General features: G+C 41.1%; 1 protein-coding gene across 3 annotated transcripts in view; it reads left to right on the top strand.

The window, feature by feature from the left end:
* MIDEAS (mitotic deacetylase associated SANT domain protein) overlaps nt 1-22,233 on the top strand; it is a 233,592-nt gene that overhangs the window by 131,515 nt on the left and 79,844 nt on the right. For all 3 annotated transcript variants that reach the window (XR_008400071.1, XR_008400072.1, XM_053697805.1), the window contains exon 2: nt 11,049-12,577. Coding sequence is in view for 1 of the 3 variants with exons in the window: in XM_053697805.1 (XP_053553780.1) it covers nt 11,213-12,577 (1,365 nt within the window). In the remaining 2 variants the exon portion in view is untranslated. The remainder of the gene's footprint in view (nt 1-11,048; nt 12,578-22,233) is intronic.

Here is a 22,233-nt window from a genome sequence, read left to right on the forward strand (position 1 = left end):
GGAGTAGAAATAGACATTTGTTTGAAATTATTCTAAACTTCAAATGAGTAGTAAAAAAAATTTCGGACAAAGTGCTATTGCATTGTCTTTTTATCATGCGTTTGTCGATTATGATAATCTACTCTACTCTAATGGTCCTTTCAATAATGTAGAGCTTGGCAAAAATAAGGAGTTGGGGAGACCATTGTTTGTATATTATTATTTCAGGCTCCTAGCTTTTATATTAATTTAACATATCTATATAAAGGCATCAAGTATCAGAAATCTGCATTTGTAGTTCTACAACAACAAAGCTTTTTCTTTAGATTACATTAAAAAGGAAAGAAAATACTTATTAAAAGGAAGTTATAAATTGCGGTGATTGTACCCTGTTATTAAAAAAAATAGGGTGCTTGGTTCTGGCTACCTGATTCACAAATGGCTTACAATTCTAAGAATGCATTGAGTTTTTGACTGTTGTGCTTATATCTATCACATGCTCGGTCAGGGATGTCTGTCAGTGCTGTATTAGAGCACATTATGGAGCGACCTTGTTATTGTGGAAATGATGTGCAAAGACAGAAATCCTAAGTCCTGGAATTTGTCAAGGCATGAATCAATTTAATTCTGTGATCAAATTTATTTTGTTCACTTGGTATCTTTAGTTGAAAAACATATCTAGGTAGACTCAGGAGCAGTAATCCTCTACTGGGAGCTAGCTGCTGGCCACACACATATATACCTTTATCATTGGCTCACCAGATGTGTTCAGCTAGATCCCAGTAGTGCATTGCTGCTCTGGAGTTGACTTTAACTGTGCTGCAATCCTGCAAAAGGATTATATACAAACAATAGTACAATAATATAATGTTATGTAGAGCATAGTTTTTGTACTTTGTATGTCCCTTTAAAGGGATAGAAATGTCAAAACTTAAATGGAAGCATTTTTGCAATACACTTCCCTTAGCAAAAATGCTTCTAGTAAAGTTATTACTGATTTTTAGTGGCATATACACATATGCTGTGAGGCCCCAATCACTGGTATCTAAGTTCAGAGAGCTGCTGGTGGTTTGTACTGTGCCTGTGAAGACTTAATTTGTGTCCTATAAGCCACTGCTGACCCCCAAGGCAAAACATGCTGTGATCTGAGATGTCATTGCAGAAAATTCAGCATATGTGCAGAAAGTGCTTTAACTTTGCTGTACTGTTCGACATCAGGCTGTTTTTTTTTTCAAACAGCGCTGTGCTCTGACTGCACTGTATACGTTTTCCTTAATACAGTGCAGCCAGCGTGATGTGCTGTTTGAAGATAGCAGTCAAATTGGGGCAGCGTATTGATTGGGATTTTTCAACCCCACCCTTAGTCTTTTGCAGTCTGCAAAGCTGTGACTACTGAATGCAAGATGTTCTTGTTAACAATGCACCTTTTTATCACTATATTTCACCTTATAATTATATGCTGTTAGACCAAGAGCAAAGGAAACCCATTTATTCAAGAGACATTTTAAAAACTTAAAATGTATTTTTTTTCCTCTGCAGCTAATTTTGCAATGCAATTTTCAGCTGCTGCAATATATTATAAAACTTTAAGAAAATGAGTTATTCTCCAGTTAACCAACAAGTAATTTAGTTGGTTCTCTAGTGTAACTGCCTAATTGAATTTCAAAATGACCTGCAGAAAAAAAATGTCACTAAAAAAATCTCATTGCAGAAAGTGAAAAAAAGTTCTACTTCTAGGCTGCTGACTCTGAGTAGTGTTTGAATACTGGTGCACAAGCTCTCACAGCATATGTGAATATGCTGCCGAAACAGTAATTACTTTTACTAGAAGTATTGTTTTTGCTAATGGAAGTAAATTGCAAAAATGCTTCTCTTTTAAAATTGAAATGTACCCCTGCCCATTTACATTTTTACTTTTGTATCCCTTTAAAGATACAAAAAAAACCTTATTTATTTTACTGTGGGTTTAAAATGGAGTTTCTAAAGGTAATAATTCTTATCAGCTTGAAAACACCAACTTTGCTCATTTGGAAATCACTAAAAGCGATGCTGAACCATTAGTAATGTTTTATTGTCCCTTGATTGGCTGTGAGCTTGCCTGCAGCCAGTCTAGTGCCTATACAAGAATACTGCATGGAAGCTGGCATCTGAAGTGAAGTGGAAAGCACAGGAGGCATTTGGATTCCTTAAAGGTACACTTAAAGGAACACTAAACCCAACATTTTACTTTCATGATTCAGATAGAGAATACAATTTTGAACAGCATTCCAATTTACTTCCATTATCTAATTTGCTTCATTTTTAAAATATCCTTTGTTGAAGAATTAGCAATGCACATGGGTGGGTCAATCACACGAGGCATCTATGTGCAGCCACCAATCAGCAGCTACTGAGCATATGCTTTTCAGCAAAGCATATGCTTTTCAGCAAAGGATATCAAGAGAATGAAGCAAATTAGACAATAGAAGTTAATTAGAAAGTTGTTTAAAATAGCACGTTCTTTCTAAATCATGAAAGAAAAAAATTGAGTTTCGTGCCCCTTTAAGTCAAAATAAACTTTTATGATTCAGCTAGAGTATGCAGTTTTAAGACACTTTCCAATTTACTTCCATTATCACATTTTGTAGATTTTTTTCTTCTTAAATGGAAAGAGTCCACAGCTGCATTCATTACTTTTGGGAAATAAGAACCTGGCCACCAGGAGGAGGCAAAGACACCCCAGCCAAAGGCTTAAATACTCCTCCCACTCCCCTCATCCCCCAGTCATTCTTTGCCTTTCGTCCCAGGAGGTTGGCAGACGTTAGAATTTTTTTGTTTTTTGTCTCTTATGGGCCGTAGTACTCTTCGGTATGGGACAGGAGTTTTAAGTAGTGCTGTCAGTCTCTCAGTGAGGGCTTGGATGAAAGAGTCCGGAGATGCAGGGGGAGTTCTTCTGCGAAACCATCCCGACTCATATTAACAGCTCCTTAAGCAATCATCGTTGACGAGTTTCGCTGCCTGCTTATATTCTTTCAAGTCCATGTCAGGAGCGACGCTACTAACCTGTCACACTTGAAGGGCCGTGTTCCTGTTCCACGGCGTTGATTCTGGTAAGATCGTTTCATTATATATATGTGATAACGCAAGAAGACAGGGTCACAGTGTGACTCCTTTTATCTGTATAGAATCTAGGGTAATTCCCTCGGAAGGGAGTTATGGAACAGGGGGGATTGTAATATACATTAGGGCTGCAACTAACGATTATTTTCATAATCGATTAATCGGCCGATAATTTTTTCGATTAATCGACTAATCGGATAAAAAGAGAATCAATAATAGTTTTCTATGTTTTAAATAAAATCCACATAATGAGTGTTACAAATATAAACTTCAGACTAAAACTTTACATTAACACAACTGTTTCTTCAATTTTTAAGCAGCAGAGCACAGTTTTATAATGAAACAAAACAAAACCACAAACTGTTTGAAAAGAGGTAGAACTAGAAAGAGTTAGACTATCACTTAATAACATTCTGTTATTCACTCTTTCAGAAACTTTGCATTGAAATGCAAAAATCTCAACATGTCCACATGCTTCTGGCTAAGTCTGGTTTTCTGTTTGCAGCTATAATTCCTGCAGCAGAGAAAAGGCTGTTGAGGTGTATAAGTAGGGTTTTGCCAATTTCACCAAAGTGGGATATTTATCTTTGTTAGCTCTTCACCAATGCTAAGTGTTTTGTACCTTGGCAAGGGGCCTCTCAATAAAGTAACCCTTGACTTCATTCTAACATAAAAATATCTTGAATATCTATATGCAATGGTAAATAACCAGCTATATAAGGTTAGGGGAAATATCTAGTCCACTCTAAAAATAACGGATATATACTTATAAAGGTTGAATCTGGTACATATTATCACAATTTATTAAAAATATAAAAAAACAATGAAAAACAAAATAAAAAGCGCTAAGGACTGTATATCAATAACAGGACAAAGCCTTACACATTTATACAGTACATATAATCAGCAATAGCAAGCAATACGCTAATAATTGTGCAAACAGTTAATAGTGCACATCAATTTAAATTACACCTTGACCCTAGATTGATGGGAGTTAACAACAAGCTTCGCACTATATCATGAAAAGCATAGTTCCAAATCAACAAATTTAATATAAACAATCCAAATTATGACTATTATATCTGGGTTGCACATAAGCATGGGGTAGTTGTAAACGTATACTGTCCTGAAAAAGTGAAAAGTAGACGTCTGTAGACGTCCTTTAGGCTAAGGACCTAACTACACAATACCATATGCAGGAGTTCATTGGAGTGAAGCAGCTGGTGTTGTGCACAGACCAACTAATTGCAAACCAACTAATCGATTAATCGATTATGAGATTCGTTGACAACTATTTTCATAATCGATTATGACGATTAGTTGTTTCAGCTCTAATATACATAATAATGTGTATTGTGTTTTTTGTTGCACTTATGTGAGATGAGGCTCTGTCAATGTGGAACAGTTAGAGAGAGTTTGAGGCAGGCTTTTTGGCGCGTTTCTCGCTCAGTGCAGAGGCGGTCCTGCATGGCATTCCATGCGACAGGGTGTGGCCTCGTAACTTCCTCTTTCTCGAGCTGTGTTCGGAGGAGACGAAAGCTGTTTCTTGTAGTCCGGGTCATAGGAGGTGGCGAGTGCCCCGGCTTTCTTCTCTCAAGTCCATGGCAGAGGCGATGCTACTATTCGTCACACTTGAAAGGCTGTGTTCCTGTTCCACGGCGTTGATTCCGATAAGATTGTTTCATTTTACTTTATCGTCAATGTACTGTAATGTGAATGTTTTCCCAAGAGGTAACACACCTTTGCGGGAACTATATAACATAAGGGTCTCAGTGAGTCTCTGTTAGTATCTTGGAATCGAGGGTTAATATCTCCTGAGGGGGGTTATTGAACAGTTTATAATCACGTTTGTTATGTGATTCAACCAGCTTATGTGTGATGTTTATGGGCTCGTGGTTGGAACTTTGAGGCCTTTGGAAGTGACGCAGCCTTTAGGTTGGCACACTTTTTTGACTGTTCGGTTCACTTTGGGTTCGGGCGTGATTTCGTTCCGTTCCAAATTTCTGCATTCCTGATCATATGGGAAGGAGATATTCTAGTCCACAGGGGTCTGGTCATAGGAGATGGTGCCCCAGCCATTTTGGGTGTCAGGTGCCGTTTTTGTTTTCATACTTTAGTCCATATTGATATTTCCTCTATCCAGTTATGGAGGATTCTGATGCTAAGACTGTGTGCTAATTTCAGATTCAGTTACAGAGGATTCTGATACCGAAACTATTTTGATTTCAGATTATGTGTCCGGCGACGAATTCAGATTGGCCTCGTTGACACATGTCAACCAGTTTTGTTCCGTATGCCATTTAAGTACACCTTGTTCCTCGGGCCCGGGGAATCAAGGGGACTGCTGAGCCATCCGGCTCTGGGTGTCCTGTCCTCCGAGAGGCGAGTTCCCTACCAATTCATACTTCTACACATGCGGGTAACCCAGTTTCTGATTCCTCCATGCAGGTTGGCGTGTTCCCCCCCCCGGAGGTTGCAGCACGTTTTCGGTGCCACACAATGTTGGCGATTGTTCATCTGCAGAGTCCAGACGTTTCTTTGAGAATGTGCTTGTGCCCTATTGTCCCGGGCCTTCCACCTTGGGATGGGCCTCTACAGTTCCCCGTGGGTGTTACTGTCCCTGAGTGTTGTGCCTTTCGTTACAGGATTGTGCGCCTTTGCGTATTGATCAGACATGTTTTTCGATTATTGAATGACCCTATCGTTAACAGATACGGGGATTTTCAGTCTGCTAATTCGAATGGTGCACCTCATTAGACATGTGGAGATGAAGTAATCTCCTGATTGTCACTTGTTTGAGATCTTTCCCAGTTTTTGAAAGATAGGGCTCCGTTTGGCTGGTCCTGCGGGTAGACCTGTGTCTTTTTGGGAGTTAACCTCCGGGTTGCCTTATATTTTATTTATATCCGATGGAATGTCTTATTTGTTTTTGTTTCCTTCGGGATCCATTTGGGTTTGATACTCTTTATTACTTCTTTGGAAGTTGTTTTAGACATGTTAAAAATGTCTGTTTTCAGTTTTTTCTCCTATGAGGGAGGATTTTTGCAACTTCAGGTTAGGACCCTAGGTGCAGGCTGGTCCTGTCGGGTTTGTTCGGTCTTGCGGCTTTTCAGACACGTGGCGCTGTTCTGCTCGGCTGGTTCGGTAGAAGCCCGAGTACTCAGGTTATCATTGTTCAACTAAGCATTCGAGAGGACCTTGTGGGTTCGTGAGGCGGGAAGGATTGTTTCAGTCCTTAAAGCCTTCAGTCATAGATGGACGGGCAGGGGAGTTTTTCTGCTGCGTCGTCATATCTGATTTAATCAGAACTTAGAGTTTTCCTCCCCCATGTGGTGGAGGGTTGGAGGGCTTAACGCCCCTTACCGCATTTGATCGGTTTGGCCTTCATTTTTAGGCCTCTGGATTTGTCCTTTTGGGCTTGATCCAACAGCTTGTACAGGATAGCTGTCTAGCATGCGGAAGGTTTTCAGTTTGAAACCAGTTGCAGCTCTTGACACCTTGCAGGTGTATGCGTAAGCTGTTTATAGTGTATTTAGATACATCTCTTACTCTTTGACATTTACTGTTTGTCTGAGTTATAAGAGACCTTTGGGTCTTCTCCCATTGTCTCCGGGTGAGTTGGATCTTCTTTTAGGGATCTGTGTTACCTGGTGTTGTTTGTTCCCTGCGGGGACTTTGTTTAGCTCAGGGTTTTCCGGAGCTGGGTAGGCTTAGTGCCTTTCTCTTCCTTGTGTCCTCTGCTTGTGCGGAAGTGATAGGGAGACTAGTCCTGCTAGTAGAATTTTTATGACCTTGAGGTGTCCCTTGGTTGTCCTGAGACTCTGAGAAGTATCTTCATACAACTTCTAGCCTTGCTCCTTGGAGCGTTGGACTTTAGCTAGGGGTGGTTCCTTCCTTTGGTCGGGGCCTTCGAGTTCTCTGCTATCCGGATTCTCTTGATATGCATCCATATCCCTTGTGTCTGGCATTTTGGCCAGCTGGGGTGTTTAGTTCTAGGGTAAGGTTTGCCTGAACTATTAGGTGCCCGGACCTGTTTTTCTCCCTGAAACTTAACGGTTGCTGTAGCTTCTCTTGGCCTTCCTCCTGACCCAGTCTTGGTGGTTTAGGAGTCTTGGATCTCAGGGCTGGTCGGGGTGTTCCACGGTAGTGGGAACTTGGGCTATGTCCTTGGTCAATCTACCTAACCTGGTCATGGTTGGCCAGGTTTTCAGAGTATTTTTTACTCTTTGCCACAAAATAACCCATGTCATCTGGTGGTTAGCTGTGTGGCTTTGCGCCTCTAGGGTTGTTGGTTCATATCCCGCTGCTGGCGCTGGATGTCCAATTTCTGGTGCGCCTTAGGGTTGCATTCCCCTGGTCAGCTTGCCAGGGTCCCTGTGGATTCCCTGCTCTGCAGGCAAATGGGTTGGCTGTGCCTCTGCTTGAGGTTTTGTGTTCCCCTTTTTAGGGACCTGTGTGTAGGTCCGGCGACTTAGGTTGCCTGTAGCGTGCCTTCTGTCTGGGGGTTGCTTTTGCTGTTTGTTTCTTGCTTGACTGCTTCTTCCTTCTCGCAAGTACCCTCTGTGTCGTCATGTTATAGACTCTGTGTTCTCAAACTTGGGGTTTTTCTCCTGGGTGTATTACACACTTTTCATGGCGAATGCTTTGGTATTCTATGGTCAGACACTGGAAGAACTTTGCCTCTTCAGTTGTATTCTGTGCTTGCAGGATGTTGGAGAGACCTCTTTTCTGTCTCTGTGCCCGGTCTTATCCCGGGTTTCGCTTGATATAGGCGTGGCCTCCCCCCTGTTTGAGCCCCTTTGGGTCTCTGTGAGCTGGGCTCATTCTTGGAGGTGTTCTTTTTTGTATTAGGGTGCCTTTCGTTTTCCTTGGTACTCCTTTGCCTTGTCCCCTTGAGGGTTTCGGCTGGTGTCTCCATTTGTGGGGGACCGTCTGTTGGGCGACGGTGTCTCCTGGAGGAATGTTGGCTCAGTCGAGTCCGTTTGCGTTTTTTTATTGGGTAGAGGTTCAGGCCTGGTGCCCTCAGTAAGGGCTGCCTATTGTACCCTCCCGTCTTGGCATTTAGTGTCCTCTATAGCTTGCTTGGGTATTGTTTTCCCAAAAGTAATGAATGCAGCTGTGGACTCTTTCCATTTAAGTAGAAAAACATAAATTATGCTTGCCTGATAATTTCCTTTTCTTCTGATGGAAAGACTCCACAGCTCCCCGCCCGTAATTTTATTATTCTTCTGACACCTTTCACCCTGATATTTCTTCTACTGTTCCTTGTTTCTCGGCAGAATGACTGGGGGATGAGGTAAGTGGGAGGAGTATTTAAGCCTTTGGCTGGGTGTCTTTACCTCCTCCTGGTGGCCAGGTTCTTAATTCCCAAAAGTAATAAATGCAGCTGTGGACTCTTTCCATCAGAAGAAAAGGAATTTATCAGGTAAGCATAATGTATGTTTTTTTTATTTATTTTATATTCACCCTTTCTGGGGAACATGATCTTACTGAGCATGTGCACAAGCTCATAGGGTGCATGTACATATACTAGTCTGCAATTGGCTGAAGTTTGTCACATGATACAGAGGGCTGGAAAATGGGAGAGAGAATAAATTTGTCAGAAAAAAATCTGCTTTATTTGAAATTCAGAGTAGGTGTGAAATCATTGTCTTTTCATTATGCACTTGGTAATTATGCAATTCTACTGCATTGAGTGGTCCTTTTACGTGTTTCTTAGAAGCTCTAATCATGTTTTTAAGGTAGGATACGTATTTTCTATCTTCCGAAAAAACATGTAATTTAGATCCCCAGTAAGCAAAATCGAGACTCCTCATGTAGTACCCATATGGGAAGCTCCTATTGAAAATAACATGGAGCACCCAAATGTTCTATCATCATTGTACAAGAACCCACTGTGACCTGGGATTTTAAATATAGTCAGCATACATTTTATTCTGCAGTACAGACCGTACTGAGTCTCATTCCCTTAATTGATTTTATTTTATCCAGATAATTAGGAACTGTACTGCACTTTTGAATCAGTTTGTTTGAATAAGGATTTAAAGGGACAGTCTAGTCCAAAACAAACTTTCATTAATCAGATAGGGCATGTCATTTTAATCAATTTTCAAATTTACATCTATCACCAATTTTGCTTTGTTTTCTTGGTATTCTTAGTTGAAAGCTAAACCTAAGAGGTTCATATGCTAATTTCTAAGCCTTTGAAGGCCGCCTCTCATCGCAGGGCATTTTGACAGTTTTTCACTACTAGAGGGAGTTAGTTCATGTGTTGCATATAGATAACACTGTGCTCATGCATGTGGAGCTCCTAGGAGCCAGCACTGATTAGCGAAAATGCAAGTCTGTCAGAACAACTGAGATAAGCAGGCAGTTTGCAGAGGCTTAGATACAAGATAATCACAGAGGTAAAAAGTGTATTTATATAACGGTGTTGGTTGTGCAAAACTAGGGAATGAGTAATAAAGGGATTTATCTATCTTTTAAAACAAATATTCTCGTGTAGACTGTCCCTTTATATCATGCTTTAATTGTGAATGAATTCAGCTCACGAATGCTTCATTAATTTTACATGAGCTTTGAAGATTATGAGAACACCAAAATAAGCTATGAGCTCATTGTCATGTGTGAACGCTGCTGTCTTTTGTACCTTCAAAACTACATTTCACAGTTGTCCTGTGAGAGACCTTTTTATTTCATAGCACTATATGAAGTCTAGAAATATTCCAATTCTCTTGCAGTGCAGCAATTTTCCTGCAGTGCTCTGTCATTCTCTCTGAACACTAATGGGCTCTGTTTTATGTGGCCCCCAATTCCTCTAGTGTCTTATGACACTTTTTATTAGACGTGGTACAATTTTTAGTGATTCATTAGTGAAGCAAATCCCGAAAATAGCAACAGTTTGGTGAATTTGCTTTGTTCCTGCACTGCATTTATTAGAACAAAAGTGCATACTTGTGCAAATACAGCTGTTAGTGTGCTGCACTTTCTTTTTAAATATATATATATATATATATATATATATATATATATATATATATATCTGTTGCTGAAATAAGGCAAATACTAGCACAAATTGTGGCCTTTTTCATGATTCCTTTCATTAATGAATTACTAAGTTGACATTTTTGCACATCTACCTTTTTACGCCATATTTAGACAAAAAGAAAACTCTTTAAACTCAATGATTACTTGTAAAGAATTAGATTTTAAGGGGTAGAGAGTATTGGAGGTGGAGAGCAGGTGTTATATTGGGTAAAATAGAATGTTTGTCTTGTATTTACAAAATAGGATATTGTTAAATATATTTCCTGTTTCAGAGTGAACAGACACCTACTGCTGTTTTAAAGACTTTATTGCCAGCAAATTACACAATATATCATTTTCAAGTTAGAAATAGATTTAAAACAAGCAGTATATCAAAATGTGTCAGACCAATAGACTGCCTATGTTTCAAGAATTTATGGTACTGTTCAAAACAATCTGTTCTAAATGCAGAATAGCAAATATGCTATTCTATGTTCATTTGCGCAGAAAGCTGTAATGAAAGTGTAGCGTATCATATCTGATGGTTTCAGTTTTCTTTAAATTAATAAATGGTCTCTCCACCTGTTCTTATGCAGCTGAGATGAGTGTGAGCTTACTGAATTAGCTGCATAGAGTAATATAGAAACTGATGAAGCTTGAGAGACAGCTTAGTGAATTTTGTCCTATAGCTGCTTCCTCATAAGAGTAACCCCTTTTCTAAAGAGGGCTGCAGTACATTTATATGCAGCAGTATAGAAGTCTGGAATCCCAGGTGGGACAAAAATAGATATCTTGTTATCTTGCTATATTGGCTACAATCCCAAATTAAAATTAAAAAAAATAGTTTTCTATGCATCATTTAAAGTATGATACATAAATAACTGTAATCATCAGAATTTCGTAATTTGTGCATGTTATCATTTTCTTTTTTTTTTGTCTTCCAGATTTACATATCCCAGGGTCATGAGTCAGAAGACGGCATCAGCATATTTTGTATCTATCTCCTTCTGTCCTCATTTGTAATCTCATCTCTTATTTATTTATTGTTTTTGACCATTTGTTTTTTCAACGTGGAGAGATCTCCGTGTTTGTATGAGTCTTGATTACCATGAATCAGCAGCCTCAGCAGAAGGCTTCACATAAAAGGACAGGAAAAAAGATTCGTTTTTTTAATGAACCACAAGGCCTTCAGGTGTCAAACAAAGAGCCTCAGTTAAAAGAGCAACAGTTTTATGACGCGACGGGTAGGTTGCCAAGCTCCCAGGCTTCAGACTTTTCCAAATCGGACAGTTTTACTTCTGCGCCTTCCAACATGTTGAATTCTGCTATGTACACACAGGCCATAGCTGACACAATGAGGATGAATCAGCATCAAGTTCCTGGCAAGTGGAGTTTACCAGAAAGGACTGATGCCTCTTGGCAATCGCAGCCTGCAGGTATATGGACTCGAAATGCAGGCGGATATGGGGTCACAATGCCTTCCTATTACAATCCCCATGAGACCATAAAGAGGAATCAGGACAAGGGGGTAGGAATGTCTCAGTTAGACATGTACGGTGATGCTATCCAGCAAATGATGTCTCAGAAAGCTCATCTGGGGCAGCATACATTTGCCCGGCAGCAGGCCCATCTAAACTCTCTTTTTCAAGCTCAGCAGCAGCAACAACAACAACAGCAGCAGCAGCAAAATCAGCACCTGTCTTTGCAGCCTTTTCAGATGGCATTCGGGCATCAGAAACCGGCACTTTTCCATGTTTTTCCTGAAGCACCGTCAAATGTTGCTTACGCAAATCAACAGAAACAGCAGACAGCTCTACCTCAAATGCAAGTGTTTGAGAATTTCTATCCTGCGCAGCAGCCGCAACAGCAAACGGCTTATAACATTCAGCAAGCAGTTGCAATGAGCCAGTCTCATGGGGTAGCACAGCAAAATATGCACGGGATGAGCCAGTCACAGCTTGCTCATACGACGGAGGAATACATGAAGGCTTATGCAGAGCAGAACCAGCAGCCTGTGCTGCCTAAAACACAGATACCATTACCAAGGCGCTCGCGTAGACTTTCCAAAGAAGGGCTCCCTCCAGTACCTCCCTCAGAGGTCAGCCAGACTACTAATGTGGTGGAACGGAGGACTAACCCATATGTGCAGCATTCATATGAGCCTGCAATGCAACATCCAGCAGAAACCCATGAACAGTACAAGAGTGGATATGCTCATCTACAGAGGGAGGCTCAGGTGGCTACTCAAGAAAGCAACTATGGAAGCCACGCAGAACTAGAAAAAGCTTCAATGCATCAAAATGGCAGAATGCAGGAGGCACACATTGTGACTGAGCAAAATGAGACTGCAGGTGGCGCTATCACAGGAGGAGTGATTCAGACAACACGAAGAAGACGCAGGATATCCCAGGAAGCCAATTTATTAACACTGGCACAGAAGGCAGTAGAATTGGCTTCCCTTGAAATCGCTAAGGTAAAGAAACCATTTTATGTTTTGGAAGTTGTTGCCCTTATGACCCTTTTGTTTGTCTTTTTATAGATAATTAAAGAAGGAACATTTTAAAGTCATTTAAGCACTTCTCAAGATTTGTGTGCATAATAAATGGTTTCAGATTATGTGTTAGCAAAATCTCCATTCTCTTTCTAAGAACTGTTTATCTTGTTTAATTGGGCCAGATAGCAATATATTTAAATTAGCTCCTGCACTGATCAGTCAATCACAGTGTAGATTGTTGCAGTGTTTCTGTATCCTACACATCTCAGAGTAAAATTACAGGAAATGCAGGCCAAATAAAATGTGGATTACAAAGTAGTTGTTTCTTTTAATATAAATAAATATTTTATGTTGCAATACAATTATCTGTGCATTCTTCAGTCAATAAATTAACATATTTGTAACAGATTATTAGAACAGATGATCACCTTGTTTGTTGCAATTGTTTTTCAATGGCCAAATCTCATCCACAACAAAAGTGTGAAGTCAGTACAGATGATGCCGATAGTTGTTGCATACACCACAGAAAAAAGTAGCAGGGTAACTGCTAACAAAACGCTTACTTTGGTAAGATGAAAATATTTGATTTAATTTTGTAACCCTTTTTACAGATATGCTGCATCATGTTCAAGTGATATAGCATATGGGTAGTAATATCCATTTAACCCCTAATGACCACAGCACTTTTCAATTTTCTGTCCGTTTGGGACCAAGGCTATTTTTACATTTCTCCAACATAGGTGTGTCCGGTCCACGGCGTCATCCTTACTTGTGGGATATTCTCTTCCCCAACAGGAAATGGCAAAGAGCCCAGCAAAGCTGGTCACATGATCCCTCCTAGGCTCCGCCTTCCCCAGTCATTCTCTTTGCCGTTGCACAGGCAACATCTCCACGGAGATGGCTTAGAGTTTTTTGGTGTTTAAATGTAGTTTTATTCTTCTATCAAGAGTTTGTTATTTTAAAATAGTGCTGGTATGTACTATTTACTTTGAAACAGAAAAGAGATGAAGATTTCTGTTTGTAAGAGGAAGATGATTTTAGCAACCGTTACTAAAATCGATGGCTGTTTCCACACAGGACTGTTGAGATGAAGTAACTTCAGTTGGGGGAAACAGTGGGCAGACTTTGCTGCTTGAGGTATGACACATTTCTAACAAGACTTGGTAATGCTGGAAGCTGTCATTTTCCCTATGGGATCCGGTAAGCCATTTTCTTAGTTTTAAATATAAGAATAAAGGGCTTCACAAGGGCTTTAAAGACTGGTAGACATTTTTCTGGGCTAAAACGATTACTTTATAAGCATATTTAATGGTTTATAACTTTGAAGAGTTATTTTAATCTTGGGAATTGTGTTTAAAAAAAACGGCAGGCACTGTATTGGACACCTTTTTCACTGGGGGCCTTTCCTAGTCATAGGCAGAGCCTCATTTTCGCGCCACTAATGCGCAGTTGTTTTTGAGAAGCAAGGCATGCAGATGCATGTGTGAGGAGCTCAGATCCACTGAAAAAGCTTATTGAAGGCGTCATTTGGTATCTTATTCCCCTCTGGGCTTGGTTGGGTCTCAGCAAAGCAGATACCAGGGACTGTATAGGGGTTAAATGTAAAAACGGCTCCGGTTCCGTTATTTTAAGAGTTAAAGCTTTCAAATTTGGTGTGCAATACTTTTAAGGCTTTAAGACACTGTGGTGAAATTTTGGTGAATTTTGAACAATTCCTTCATACTTTTTCACATATTCAGTAATAAAGTGTGTTCAGTTTAAAATTTAAAGTGACAGTAACGGTTTTATTTTTAAACGTTTTTTGTGCTTTGTTATCAAGTTTATGCCTATTAACATGTTTGAACCATCAGATAGACGATGTTCTGTATGTTCGGAAGCCAAGGTTCCTCTCCATTTAAATATATGTGATGAATGTGACAAACAAAGTAGGGACAATGATGCCACTGATAATAATGTTGCCCAAAATGATTCCTTAAGTGAGGGGAGTAAGCATGGTACTGCATCATCTCCTTCTATGTCTACACCAGTCTTGCCCACTCAGGAGGTCCCTAGTTCATCTAGTGCGCCAATCCTCCTTACTATGCAACAATTAACGGCTGTAATGGATAATTCTATTAAAAACATTTTAGCCAAAATGCCCACTTATCAGCGAAAGCGCGACTGCTCTGTTTTAGATACTGAAGAGCATGAGGACGCTGATGATAATGGTTCTGACATGCCCTTACACCAGTCTGAAGGGGCCAGGGAGGTTTTGTCTGAGGGAGAAATTTCAGATTCAGGAAAAATTTCTCAACAAGCTGAACCTGACGTTATTACATTCAAATTTAAATTGGAACATCTCCGCGCTCTGCTTAAGGAGGTGTTATCTACTCTGGATGATTGTGACAATTTGGTCATTCCAGAGAAATTATGTAAGATGGACAAGTTCCTAGAGGTCCCGGTGCCCCCCGAAGCTTTTCCTATACCCAAGCGGGTGGCGGACATTGTAAATAAAGAATGGGAAAGGCCCGGCATACCTTTTGTCCCTCCCCCTATATTTAAGAAATTATTTCCTATGGTCGACCCCAGGAAGGACTTATGGCAGACAGTCCCCAAGGTCGAGGGAGCGGTTTCTACTCTAAACAAACGCACTACTATCCCTATAGAAGATAGTTGTGCTTTCAAAGATCCTATGGATAAAAAAATTAGAGGGTTTGCTTAAAAAGATGTTTGTTCAGCAAGGTTACCTTCTACAACCAATTTCATGCATTGTTCCTGTCACTACAGCAGCGTGTTTCTGGTTCGAAGAACTAGAAAAGTCGCTCAATAAAGAATCTTCTTATGAGGAGGTTATGGACAGAGTTCAAGCACTTAAATTGGCTAACTCTTTTACCTTAGACGCCACTTTGCAATTAGCTAGATTAGCGGCGAAAAAATTCAGGTTTTGCTATTGTGGCGCGCCGAGCGCTTTGGCTAAAGTCTTGGTCAGCGGATGTGTCCTCCAAGAACAAATTGCTTAACATCCCTTTCAGGGGGAAAACGCTGTTTGGCCCTGACTTGAAAGAGATTATTTCAGATATCACTGGGGGAAAGGGCCACGCCCTTCCTCAGGATAGGTCTTTTAAGGCTAAAAATAAACCACATTTTCGTCCCTTTCGCAGAAACGGACCAGCCTCAAATTCTACATCCTCTAAGCAAGAGGGTAATTCTTCTCAAACCAAGCCAGCCTGGAGACCGATGCAAGGCTGGAACAAAGGTAAGCAGGCCAAGAAGCCTGCTACCGCTACTAAGACAGCATGAGATGTTGGCCCCCGATCCGGGACCTGATCTGGTGGGGGGCAGACTCTCTCTCTTCGCTCAGGCTTGGGCAAGAGATGTTCAGGATCCTTGGGCGCTAGAAATAGTTTCTCAAGGTTACCTCCTGGAATTCAAGGAACTACCCCCAAGGGGAAGGTTCCACAGGTCTCAATTGTCTTCAGAACAAATAAAAAGACAGGCATTCTTACATTGTGTAGGAGACCTGTTAAAAATGGGAGTGATTCATCCTGTTCCATTAGGAGAACAAGGGATGGGGTTTTACTCCAATCTGTTCATAGTTCCCAAAAAAGAGGGAACATTCAGGCCAATTTTGGATCTCAAGATCCTAAACAAATTTCTCAGGGTTCCATCGTTCAAAATGGAAACCATTCGGACAATTCTTCCTACCATCCAGGAAGGTCAATTCATGACCACGGTGGATTTAAAGGATGCGTATCTACATATTCCTATCCACAAGGAACATCATCGGTTCCTAAGGTTCGCCTTTCTGGACAAGCATTACCAGTTTGTGGCTCTTCCATTCGGATTAGCCACTGCTCCAAGAATTTTCACAAAGGTACTAGGGTCCCTTCTAGCGGTGCTAAGGCCAAGGGGCATTGCAGTAGTACCTTACTTGGACGACATACTGATTCAAGCGTCGTCTCTGCCACAAGCAAAGGCTCATACGGACATTGTCCTAGCCTTTCTCAGATCTCACGGGTGGAAAGTGAACGTAGAAAAAAGTTCTCTATTCCCGTCAACAAGAGTTCCCTTCTTGGGAACAATAATAGACTCCTTAGAAATGAAGATTTTTCTGACAGAGGCCAGAAAATCAAAACTTCTAAGCTCTTGTCAAGTACTTCATTCTGTTCTTCTTCCTTCCATAGCGCAGTGCATGGAAGTAATAGGTTTGATGGTTGCGGCAATGGACATAGTTCCTTTTGCGCAAATTCATCTAAGACCATTACAACTGTGCATGCTCAGACAGTGGAATGGGGATTATACAGACTTGTCTCCGACGATCCAAGTAGATCAGAGGACCAGAGATTCACTCCGTTGGTGGCTGACCCTGGACAACCTGTCACAAGGGATGAGCTTCCGCAGACCAGAGTGGGTCATTGTCACGACCGACGCCAGTCTGGTGGGCTGGGGCGCGGTCTGGGAACCCCTGAAAGCTCAGGGTCTATGGTCTCGGGAAGAATCTCTTCTCCCGATAAACATTCTGGAACTGAGAGCGATATTCAATGCTCTCAAGGCTTGGCCTCAACTGGCAAAGGCCAAATTCATAAGGTTTCAATCAGACAACATGACGACTGTTGCATATATCAACCATCAGGGGGGAACAAGGAGTTCCCTGGCGATGGAAGAAGTGACCAAAATAATTCAATGGGCGGAGATTCACTCCTGCCACTTGTCTGCAATCCACATCCCAGGAGTGGAAAATTGGGAAGCGGATTTTCTGAGTCGTCAGACATTTCATCCGGGGGAGTGGGAACTCCATCCGGAAATCTTTGCCCAAATAACTCAATTATGGGGCATTCCAGACATGGATCTGATGGCGTCTCGTCAGAACTTCAAGGTTCCTTGCTACGGGTCCAGATCCAGGGATCCCAAGGCGACTCTAGTAGATGCACTAGTAGCGCCCTGGACCTTCAACCTAGCTTATGTATTCCCACCGTTTCCTCTTATTCCCAGGCTGGTAGCCAGGATCAATCAGGAGAGGGCTTCGGTGATCTTGATAGCTCCTGCGTGGCCACGCAGAACTTGGTATGCAGACCTGGTGAATATGTCATCGGCTCCACCATGGAAGCTACCTTTGAGACGGGACCTTCTTGTTCAAGGTCCGTTCGAACATCCGAATCTGGCCTCACTCCAACTGACTGCTTGGAGATTGAACGCTTGATTTTATCAAAGCGTGGGTTCTCAGATTCTGTCATTGATACTCTTATTCAGGCTAGAAAGCCTGTAACTAGAAAAATTTACCATAAAATATGGAAAAAATATATCTGTTGGTGCGAATCTAAAGGATTCCCATGGAACAAGATAAAAATTCCTAAGATTCTATCCTTTCTACAAGAGGGTTTGGAGTAAGGATTATCTGCAAGTTCTTTGAAGGGACAGATTTCTGCTTTATCTGTTTTACTTCACAAAAAGCTGGCGGCTGTGCCAGATGTTCAAGCTTTTGTTCAGGCTCTGGTTAGAATCAAGCCTGTTTACAAACCTTTGACTCCTCCTTGGAGTCTCAATTTAGTTCTTTCAGTTCTTCAAGGGGTTCCGTTTGAACCCTTACATTCCGTAGATATTAAGTTATTATCTTGGAAAGTTTTGTTTTTGGTTGCAATCTCTTCTGCTAGAAGAGTTTCAGAGTTATCTGCTCTGCAGTGTTCTCCTCCTTATCTGGTGTTCCATGCAGATAAGGTGGTTTTGCGTACTAAACCTGGTTTTCTTCCGAAAGTTGTTTCTAACAAAAATATTAACCAGGAGATAGTTGTGCCTTCTTTGTGTCCGAATCCAGTTTCAAAGAAGGAACGTTTGTTGCACAATTTGGATGTAGTTCGTGCTCTAAAATTCTATTTAGAGGCTACAAAGGATTTCAGACAAACATCTTCCTTGTTTGTTGTTTATTCTGGTAAAAGGAGAGGTCAAAAAGCAACTTCTACCTCTCTCTCTTTTTGGCTTAAAAGCATCATCCGATTGGCTTATGAGACTGCCGGACGGCAGCCTCCTGAAAGAATCACAGCTCACTCCACTAGGGCTGTGGCTTCCACATGGGCCTTCAAGAACGAGGCTTCTGTTGATCAGATATGTAAGGCAGCGACTTGGTCTTCACTGCACACTTTTACCAAATTTTACAAATTTGATACTTTTGCTTCTTCGGAGGCTATTTTTGGGAGAAAGGTTTTGCAAGCCGTGGTGCCTTCCATCTAGGTGACCTGATTTGCTCCCTCCCATCATCCGTGTCCTAAAGCTTTGGTATTGGTTCCCACAAGTAAGGATGACGCCGTGGACCGGACACACCTATGTTGGAGAAAACAGAATTTATGCTTACCTGATAAATTACTTTCTCCAACGGTGTGTCCGGTCCAGGGCCCGCCCTGGTTTTTTAATCAGGTCTGATGAATTATTTTTTCTAACTACAGTCACCACGGTATCATATGATTTCTCCTATGCATATTCCTCCTTTACGTCGGTCGAATGACTGGGGAAGGCGGAGCCTAGGAGGGATCATGTGACCAGCTTTGCTGGGCTCTTTGCCATTTCCTGTTGGGGAAGAGAATATCCCACAAGTAAGGATGACGCCGTGGACCGGACACACCGTTGGAGAAAGTAATTTATCAGGTAAGCATAAATTCTGTTTTTTGCAGTGTTTGTGTTTAGCTGTAATTGTCCTCTTTTCATTTACTCATTTACTGTACCCAGTAATTATATACTGTTTTTCTCGCCATTAAATGGACTTTATAAACATACCATTATTTTCATCATATCTTATAATTTACTATAAAGAAAATGATCAAATATGAGGAAAAATTGGAAAAAAATCACTTTTTCTAACTTTGACCAACAAAATCTGTTGCACATCTACAACCACCAAAAAACACCCATGCTAAATAGTTTCTAAATTTTGTCCTGAGTTTAGAAATACCCAATGTTTACATGTTCTTTGCTTTTTTTGCAAGTTATAGGACAATAAATACAAGTAGCACTTTGCTATTTCCAAACCACTTTTTTTTTTTTCAAAATTAGCGCTAGTTATATTGGAACACTGATATCTTTCAGGAATCCCTGAATATCCCTTGACATGTATATATTTTTTTTAGAAGACATCCAAAAGTATTGATCTAGGCCCATATTGATATATTTAATGCCACCATTTCACAGCCAAATTCGACAGCTCTCATCCCTCCCCCACCCCACAATTGTCCCCGCCATCTTAAAGGGACACTGTACCCAATTTTTTTCTTTCATGATTCATATAGAGCATGCAATTTTAAGCATCTTTCTAATTTACTACTATTGTCAAATTTTCTTTATTCTCTTGGTATCTATATTTGAAAAGCAAGAATTTAAGTTTAGATGCCGGCCCATTTTTGGTAAACAACCTGGGTTGTCCTTGCTGATTGGACAGCACCAATAAACAAGTGCTGTCCATAGTACTGAACCATAAATTGGCTGGCTCCTTAGCTTAGATGTATTCTTTTTCAAATAAAGAAAGCAAGAGAACGAAGAAAAATTGATAATAGGAGTAAATTAGAAAGTTGCTTAAAATTGCTTGCTCTATATGAATAAAAAAAAAAGAAAAAAATTGGGTTCAGTGTCCCTTTAAGTACTGGCAGAAAGTCTGCCATTACTAAAATAAAAACATAATTTATGCTTACCTGATAAATTTATTTCTCTTGTAGTGTATCCAGTCCACGGATCATCCATTACTTGTGGGATATTCTCCTTCCCAACAGGAAGTTGCAAGAGGATCACCCACAGCAGAGCTGCTATATAGCTCCTCCCCTCACTGCCATATCCAGTCATTCGACCGAAACAAGCCGAGAAAGGAGAAACCATAGGGTGCAGTGGTGACTGTAGTTAAATTAAAATTTAGACCTGCCTGAAAAGGACAGGGCGGGCCGTGGACTGGATACACTACAAGAGAAATAAATTTATCAGGTAAGCATAAATTATGTTTTCTCTTGTTAAGTGTATCCAGTCCACGGATCATCCATTACTTGTGGGATACCAATACCAAAGCTAAAGTACACGGATGATGGGAGGGACAAGGCAGGAACTTAAACGGAAGGAACCACTGCCTGTAGAACCTTTCTTCCAAAAACAGCCTCCGAAGAAGCAAAAGTATCATATTTGGAAAATTTGGAAAAAGTATGAAGGGAAGACCAAGTTGCAGCCTTGCAAATCTGTTGAACAGAGGCCTCATTTTTAAAGGCCCAGGTGGAAGCCACAGCTCTAGTAGAATGAGCTGTAATCCTTTCAGGAGGCTGCTGTCCAGCAGTCTCATAGGCTAAACGGATTATACTCCGAAGCCAAAAAGAAAGAGAGGTTGCCAAGGCCTTCTGACCTCTCCTCTGTCCAGAGTAAACAACAAACAGGTTAGATGTTTGGCGAAAATCTTTAGTAGCCTGTAAGTAAAACTTCAAGGCACGGACTACGTCTAGATTCTGCAAAAGACGTTCCTTCTTTGAAGAAGGATTAGGACATAATGATGGAACAACAATCTCTTGATTGATATTCTTGTTAGAAACCACCTTAGGTAAAAACCCAGGTTTTGTACGCAGAACAACTTTATCTGAATGAAAGATCAGATAAGGAGAATCACAATGTAAGGCAGATAACTCTGAGACTCTTCGAGCCGAGGAAATAGCCATCAGAAAAAGAACTTTCCATGAAAGAAGTTTGATATCAATAGAATGAAGGGGTTCAAACGGAACCCCTTGAAGAACTTTAAGAACCAAGTTTAAGCTCCATGGAGGAGCAACAGGTTTAAACACAGGCTTAATTCTAACTAAAGCCTGACAAAATGCCTGAACGTCTGGAACTTCTGCCAGACGCTTGTCTAAAAGAATAGACAGAGCAGAAATCTGTCCCTTTAAAGAACTAGCTGATAATCCTTTGTCCAAACTTTCTTGGAGGAAGGACAATATCCTAGGAATCCTAACCCTACTCCATGAGTAATTCTTGGATTCACACCTGGTGACAGGCTTTCGTGCCTGTATTAAGGTATCAATTACTGACTCGGAGAAGCCACGCTTTGATAGGATCAAGCGTTCAATCTCCATGCAGTCAGTCTCAGAGAAAGTAGATTCGGATGATTGAAAGGACCCTGTATTAGAAGGTCTTGTCTCAGAGGCAGAGTCCATGGTGGAAAGGATGACATGTCCACTAGGTCTGCATACCAGGTCCTGCGTGGCCACGCAGGCGCTATCAATATCACAGATTACTCTTTCCTGTTTGATTTTGGCAATCAGACGAGGGAGCAGAGGAAACGGTGGTAACACATAAGCCAGGTTGAAGAACCAAGGCGCTGCTAGAGCATCTATCAGTGCCGCTTCTGGGTCCCTGGACCTGGATCCGTAACAAGGAAGCTTGGCGTTCTGGCGAGGCGCCATAAGATCCAATTCTGGTTTGCCCCAACGGAGAACCAATTGAGCAAACACCTCCGGATGGAGTTCCCATTCCCCTGGATGAAAAGTCTGACGACTTAGAAAATCCGCCTCCCAGTTCTCTACACCTGGGATATGGATCGCTTACAGGTGGCAAGAGTGAGTCTGTGCCCATAATGTTGTCCGACTGAAATCTGATGAACCTCAGTGTTGCTAGCTGAGGCCAAGCCAGAAGAGCATTGAATATTGCTC

The sequence above is a fragment of the Bombina bombina genome, chromosome 1 (assembly GCF_027579735.1).
Source record: "Bombina bombina isolate aBomBom1 chromosome 1, aBomBom1.pri, whole genome shotgun sequence".
In the NCBI taxonomy this organism is placed as follows: Eukaryota; Metazoa; Chordata; class Amphibia; order Anura; family Bombinatoridae; genus Bombina; species Bombina bombina.